General features: G+C 46.0%; 1 protein-coding gene across 1 annotated transcript; it reads right to left on the reverse strand.

The window, feature by feature from the left end:
• Positions 1 to 5,037: 5,037 nt before the first annotated feature.
• Positions 5,038 to 7,137, reverse strand: LOC142433199 (transcription factor SPT20 homolog). Its single transcript, XM_075538302.1, has 3 exons — positions 6,291 to 7,137; positions 5,893 to 6,047; positions 5,038 to 5,118 (listed from the first exon to the last, which is right to left on the reverse strand). The coding sequence occupies exons 1-3, from the start codon at positions 7,135 to 7,137 to the stop codon at positions 5,038 to 5,040; spliced, it is 1,083 nt and encodes a 360-aa protein (XP_075394417.1).
• Between the last annotated feature and the right edge of the window lie 698 nt (positions 7,138 to 7,835).

Consider the following 7,835-nt stretch of genomic DNA (forward strand, 5'->3'; position numbering starts at 1 on the left):
ATTTTATAGATCACATACAAATGTTTTTAGACATTGAAAAGTGCTTACCAACCAGCTGTCTGCAGCACCCAATGCCATTTCCCCTTTGCAGATAGACTGATGCCACCCTCCCCACATCAGATGTCTACCTACCCTGCTCTCCCTCCCCATCTCCTTTCCCATTATACATTGCCCCTCTTTTCCCATTTGACACAGTCTAGGTCAGTATAGAATATCTATAAACTCTAGCACAGACCTACGCATATACATCATAGCTACAATCAAACTTCCTAAGCAAGTGGGGATGTGATAGTGAAAAATATGAAACCCTGGTACTGCCTATAGGAGGAGTGAATTTCTTAACACTTTAAGTTCCAAGAATGACTTCTTAGCTAACTCTTTCCTGTGACTAGAGACTAAATGAGAAAGGAAGGCTCTGGGACACGGTCTCACTGCTTTAGGCAGACACACCCCAATCAAGGTCGACCTCTAAGAAGGCACCCTCCCCTCGCTCACTTCCTATGTCTGAGCTCATGACACCAAACACGAGCCAAACTCATGGTCATTGAGTCAATTCTGACTCATAGTGACCCTACAGGACAAAGTAGAATTGTGTTTGGGTTTCCAAGATTGTGAATCTTTAGGGGAGTTGAAAGCTTCCTCTTTTGCCCATAGGCTAGCTGGTAGTTTCGAGGTGCTAACTTCATACTTGGCAGCCAAACATGTAACTCATTGTACCACCAGGGCTCCTCCTGAACTCATCAATACAGGCAAAGGCCCACCTGCAAAGGCAAATTTAAGTAACTAGATTTCCTAGGCTGGGGCTTGAAATAAGCATTGTGAAGCCCTTGGAGCTCAGATCTGGGGAGCAGAAAAGTCAGCCAACTATACACTATGTCTACCCAGTGAAGCTGGTGCAAAGCACTTATCCTCGGCTGGTTTCTGTATACCCCTATATTGTTCCAGACTAAAACAAGTGTTGCTACTTGCCTATTGGGCCCTGTTGCCTCAGGAAGAAGCTGATTGCTTCCAGCTCTGGAGAGAACTTGACAGAAGCACTTTAAGCAAGAGTGGGTCCAGGCAGCTGTTCTGCCCAGGGAGCTAAGGACCAGGTGGCAGTACTTCTTGTCTCTGCCCGACATCAACTTGCTCACTGAGTTAAAGTTTCTTGTGCCAACCTGGCCAATAAACACGTGGGGTTAATTGAAGGGCGAAGGAATAAATGGCTCAGTGAACCTCACCTTTCTAGTTCTCGGGTCTCTTGTTTTGTGAAGGTCCCAAAAGGGTGCAGCTTCCTTAGCCAGTTCCCTGCTTTGGCTGTCAAGGCTCACTTCCTGCAAGACATCCCCAAGGAGAAGCCACATGGACCTACCCCGGTGCAGTCCTGGCTGCTGAAGCAGCCGGGTGGAGACCCCTGCCAGTGCTGAGATGCTTACACGTTCACTGATTTGGCTTTCCTCCTAGTCAGCATCATTGAGTGTGTTTTGTGAGATGGAGGAGGACTTTGTGGATTGGTGTCGGATATATGGGTTAATGTTGGACTTGTGGGCTTGGACAGCACTGGGTTGGTATGTTTTCTTGATGGGCACTTTCCCTTTATATAAAACTTCCTCTTATACATATGTTTCTGTGCATTTGTTTCTCTAAAATACCAAGATTAACACAATTACCTTTATCTCTTTTCTCCCCTGTCTTCAAGGGCTGGATGGGCCAGGCCGCTCTGGTGGCCCCGCAGGACCCCTCGCCTTTGGGTCCAGGGGTGCCTACCTCTCCCTGGTTCCTGGGCTTCTTGATGTCATTTCCTTATCTCCCCCCCTCCCAAACCCTTATGTTCCTTTCCATGCAGGCTCAACGTCCCTGCGTTTCATTTACCGAAAAATAGGGAAACAAGTAAACCAACTCCAAGAGGGTGACCCCAATGGCAGCGCACCTCTGAGATACACAAGCGTAAGCAAAGTATAACAGAATGGCTGCCACAGGATTGCCAGAAGATGTATCTTAATACCACATACAGGAGGTTGATGTAGTAAAATCTTGTTAGTACACCACTCTTGGTACAGTTGTCCTCTGCTTCCTCAGACATCATGTGTTTTCTAGCTTCAGCAGGTTACCAGTGTGTCTGAGGTAGAGTCCAGTTCACCCAGTGGGGTTCCCGTATGGGATTTTACCAATGCAGCTTCTGGCGTAGGCCATGCACCTTTACAGTGCAGGATTCAGTGTCCCAGTGTTCCATGGCACCCAACCTGGGTTCCCGGGAGACCCCAGATGCCCTAGGTCAGTTCTGCCTACCCGCTGCACGCCACTAAAGACGTTCCCCACCTAATGATCCCAAGAGCATCTTCAGTCTCTCTCCCCCACCACCTGGTGGTCAGCCCCCTCTGTCCTTCCCCCCAACATACATGCACCTATGTTTGCCCAAACTTGACCTTTCCCTCTCTTTTGTGTCAAACAAAGTTTCCTTTTTCTTCAGATAGAACTAAAGATATGCTCTTAGAAAAGCACATTTATGTAGGATGGTTGGGCTTCAAAGCTATAATAGAATAATACGCAGGAGACACTCAAACAAATATGTGTGTACGGGTGTTCATAGAAGCACTCTTCACAATCACCAAAAGGTGAAAACAAACCGAAAGTCCATCAACAGGTGGACAGAAAAACAAAACGCACACAGAGGGAACAGAATTTTATTCAGTCATAAAAATGAGGTTCTGATACATGACTAAAGCTTGAAAACATATGGTAAATATAAAAAGGTATACAAAGAACACTTATGTTATTCCATTTGCCAAAAAATATCCAAATAGGTAAATTAGTACTCAAAATATTCAAATAGGTAAATTAGTATAGAGATAAGACAGCAGATTTGTGGTTGTCCAGGGTTAAGGGGAGAGAGGAATAGGAAATTTATACCTAGAAAAAATGGTTCATCCACTCGTAAAAACTGGGTAAGTCCAATGCGGTTCAAATCCGGGGGTGAGATGTTAGGCTGGTGGCCTTTCTTTACTCTCGTAGCTGCCGGGCTAACAAACCAGGAAGCAGGAAGCCTGGCTGATGCAGAGGTGGCTAAATCGAAAGGCAGCGGGTCAAGTTTGTGGGCCGGCAGATCAACTGACAGGCCATCGGTGGCTCCCTGGTGGGCAGCCCTTGGCTCAGTCCCAAAATCCAGTAGTTGATGAACTAGAGGCAGGATACAGAACCATCAAGTAGCAAGTTTCCCTAGAACGTCTACTTACACGGGAAGCTTCACTAGAAAACGTCCTTTAACTTTCACCAGAGTGATGACTTGAGGAAGGGGCTGCACTCCACCACGATCTCATTCACCACGACCCCATTCCGGAGGTGATAATATTGCATTATATCATACTGTAGGACCTGAACAGTCAAACCACTGCGAATCCTGACCCAGGGATGTTCACGCAAAACCTATCACATGCTGCATTGAAGAATCAAACAGTCACCTATATTTGAAAAGTGAACAAATAATTGTAATAATTTTCAGATGTGAAGGCGTTCACCTGTTTGCAAACAAGCCAACATTCTAAAAATTGTAGCTACTTTTCTAAAGAGAGAAGACAAGGTGTCCTAGGAAGGGTCTTTTCAAGGCCAGTGGGGTACAGAAGTGCGGGACTCTGCAGGGAGAACTGAATGCAGCCGGGACCTGTTCAAGGGGCCTATCACACTGACATACCTGCCACCAAGTCATTGCACATAATTGGAGGTCTTTGATGTACCTCAATCTGCATGTGGCCAGCATTTTCTGCAGATTTAAAAGTTTATCCCCCCCCCCCCAAAACAGACTTGCAAAAACGGTACATTTGTAACTAATGTAATAAAGATAATAAAATTATTTTTATACTAAAAATACCCCAATACTAAACTCTATTATTCTGAAAGATATTTCTAGTATAGCTTAGGTCATTCCCATATCTATTATAAACAGTGAAACTACTTTCAAATTAGAATAAAAACGGCACCACGACACACATATTAGACTGACGAAACTCCAGAACACTGACACCACCAAACTCTGGCGAAGATATGGAGCAACAGGAACTCTGCTCGTTGCTGGGAGGGGTGTGAAATGTTGCAGCCCCTCTGGAAGACAGTCTGGCAGTTTCTTACAAAGAGAAACAGAGGTTTTCTATACGGTCTAGCAACCCCACGCTTAGGTAGTCACTTAAATAAGTTGAAAACTTGCATCCACACAAAAAGCCTGCACACGACATTTATAGCAGCTTAATTAATAATTGCCCAAAGCTGGGAGCAACCAAGGTGTCTTTCAAAGGGTGAATGGGAAAATAAACTGTGTACTTTCTCATACAATGCATTTATCAACAATATAAGGAACGGCTAACAAGCCACAAGATATGGAGAAGTCTTAAAAATGCATATTGCTAAGTATAAAGTTAGTCTAAAAAGTATGCCACTGTATGCTTCTAACGATAAGACCTTCTGAAAAAGGCAAAACTTGAGTTGTTAGGGATTGCGGGGAGGGCAAGGAAGGGATGGACAGATGGGCGCAGAGGACTTTAGGGCAGTGAAACTATTCTGTATGATTCTGTAACGGGGGAGGTTTGACTTGCTTCATTTCTCTAAGACAATACAATTGTAACCCTCAAAGAGTGAACCCCAATATAAAAAAATAGACTCTTGTTAATCATAATGCATCTATATCGGTCCATTAATTACAACAAATATGCTACAGAAGTCGAAAATGTTATTAACATCTAAAACTATAAACAGGGGAAAGGCTCTCTGAGAACTTTCTGTACTACCTACTCAGGTTTATATGAACCTGAAACTGCTCTAAATATAAAGTCTACTCATAATTGTTTAATTCCAACAACAGTGACCTGTTTTCACTGTTGCAGAAGCCCCTAACCGTAGAGCATGACTTGTATAAAATGCGCACAACTAGAAACAGAAAACTACTAGCCCATTACAAATGAAGCAAAACCTCAGAATCCTTTGGATTTGTTGCTCTGGTGTTTCTAAACAAGAGGGGAGCAATACTGGAAGGCTCACACTTGGGGAGTGGCTGGTGTAACTGCCTTTGTTTTACTTCCCGACCTGCTTGGCCTCCTTCATCTCAACCATTCCAGGATCCGACTTCTTTATCTGCTTGGCCGGTGACTCCTGCTGCGGCAAGGCAGCGAGGGGCTGGGGCCTCTTCTGAGGAACACTTTGCTCCGGTCTCTTCGAAGACATCACGACTATCCGGAGCGGCATAAGACGGTCTACTTTGGTGAGACTGGCAGATTGCGGGTTAGAACTCTGCACTTGGCTGGTAGAAGCTTGTGCTCCTGGCTGGTTAGAAGCAGTGGAGGGATTCCGGATAATAATGCGAGAGACCTGCTGCTGTTGCTGTGAGATCATAATGAAATGACCATTCGGGAGATTGATGACCGTTAAAGGCTTCACAATGGAAGTCCTTTGTAAAACACATGCTCGAGGAGCGGCCTTCACTGGCACTGGCACTGGCACTGCCGTTGGGGGTAGAACTTTCGACGGGACACAGTCATTCTGATTTATTTCTGCTGGAGTTTGGGCACCAGGGCGGCGACAGTAGTCATGCACAGTGTATGGGTACCGAGCTGAAATCTGTGCTGCAGGAACAGGGCAGCTGGTGTTGGCAGAGCTGGGTCCGGCAGTGCTTGGCAGGTCTACTGTGGTTGTGTCCATTCGTGATGAGCTGGCAGGTGATGGGGCCCATGCAGAATGGGTGCTCACTTGATCGAACACAGATGGCTTCCGAGAAGGAACTGGTAGTTTCGAGGCAGGTGAAGGAGTTGCAGGTGTAAGAATGGCGCTGGCCTGCTGTGGAGTAGCAGAGTTAGCCACAGAGCGATTTACTGAGGTTGAAGGAACTTTGATGAATAGCGGTGAATGCTTCTGCAAAACTCGAACAGATACTTTCTGAGGTGTTTCTATTTCGTGACTTGGAGAAAGCTGACCTGGACTTGCCAAGCCACTGGCGCTATGCGACATTCTGTCTGGACATCTGGCTTCCTTCCGGACCAAGTCCCGGTACGCAGCAGCAGCAAACTTTTCTTCATTCATGTACCAATCTAAAAGACAGTCTGTGTCAAAGTGGGATGCAGGGATCTTACGAGACTTTAATGTCTTGGAGAGAAGTGGATCTTTCAGTGACCCCATGACACTCAGCCTTAATTTCTGTTGCTGATTAGCTTTAAAATGACGTAGGCAGTGATCATTCACTTGACAAGAGCAGTTGGCAGTTGGTTGCGAGGCACCATACTTCCCCGACGGTGTAGCCAGATGATAGGGACTTTGTTTCCACACTGCCACACCGTTTTCTGCTTTCAAAAAATGCTGGCCATAGTGTTGACCAGCTTTGCTTTCTATGTCTGTTGGTGACCTTGGCTGAGGTGGCGGTAGACAATGAGACCACCCCGACATCTGGCTCTGGCGCAGGGAGGGCCTAGAACCCTTCTTGAAATGCCGTTTCATTGGGTAACTCTTCATCCTTGGCTTGATAGAGCGAAGACTGTTAGCGCAGAATACAGCTTCAGAAGGATGAAGACTCAGGGGCCAAGGGCTAGCTAATTGCTGTTGGCTCTCAAGCAGCCAGTAGTTTTCCTGATACTTTTCAGGGTTCTCGTGACCATCACAGGCCAAAGCCTGCTTTGTTGGACACAGGAGAACACATCTAGTTTGGAAGGCACGTGTCGGCATCTTCCTGTATAGCCCGTAGTCCCGGATTTCTGCGAAGACACATCCGGAGTAAAACACATTCACCTGAGACTTTTCCAAGCGCTCCACCAAAACGGGAGGCAATTCGGCTGCATCCAGATATTCCAGCAGTTCTCCCTCTTCATAAGGCAGCTCGATGGTTTCCGATTCGTACCCAATTTCTCCCATGAGCACCAGAGAATAGCCCTCGTTCACAGGGTGCAGATTGACCACTAAACGGGCCAGGTCCTCGCGCATAACCAGTTTCTCGACCAGTTTTAGGTTTCTTCTTAATTCATGTGCACTCTCTGGCTCTTCTTCATATTCTTCTACATACAAGTCATGAAGTTTTTGAAATATTGATTTTCTTTCACTATGAAAGCAGTTTCTTTTAGGGGATCTTTGTTGGGCACTTTCAATGAGAGCGCCCATGCAGCCCAAATCTTCTTCCAAAGCTCGCCGCATTGCTGTATAAAATAGGGCCCTAAAAGGAGAGGAAAAGCAAACGTTCATGAAGGAAGCATGTGCAAATCACACCTGCAGTCAGTTATCAAGAACTACAAGATACCGCTTATCTGCTGTGAAGTGGCATTTATTCACCATGGATAAGAAACCTACCTTCAAGAAGCATCACACCAAATTCCTGTGAGTGTTCGCTTCCGTATTTTTTTTTAAGCCCCAAATCCATTGAATTTCTCTAAAATACTGGTCTCTTTTCAGAAATTATCTCAGAATCTGACCGAGGCGCCGTCAACTCACCACTACCGGGCGGGCTGGTTTCCACGCAGGCGCGGATACATGACGCAACACGCACAAAGCACGCACAACGCATTACGTAGGATGCACCACGCAACGCCTTGCATAGGACGCATCATACAACGCATTGCGTAGGACACACCACGTAAGACCCATGAGGCACGCACCAAACAAGTATGCTTGAAGTTCATACTTCTGTGCCTACTCTTGCAGCCTCCCTTCGTCTTCCTTCCCGCCCCGCCCCCTCTGCCAGTTCTACGTGGCGTGATGTACTGGGCCAGCCCCCTCTTTTCCACGTAAGCCACAGAGAAAAGCATAAACAGCCATAGAAAATATTGATACATATTGGGAATAATTTCAATGGACCTTAATTCTTACAGGAATATGATGACAAGAAAGGTATGAAA

Source organism: Tenrec ecaudatus, chromosome X, assembly GCF_050624435.1.
Source record: "Tenrec ecaudatus isolate mTenEca1 chromosome X, mTenEca1.hap1, whole genome shotgun sequence".
Taxonomy (NCBI): domain Eukaryota; kingdom Metazoa; phylum Chordata; class Mammalia; order Afrosoricida; family Tenrecidae; genus Tenrec; species Tenrec ecaudatus.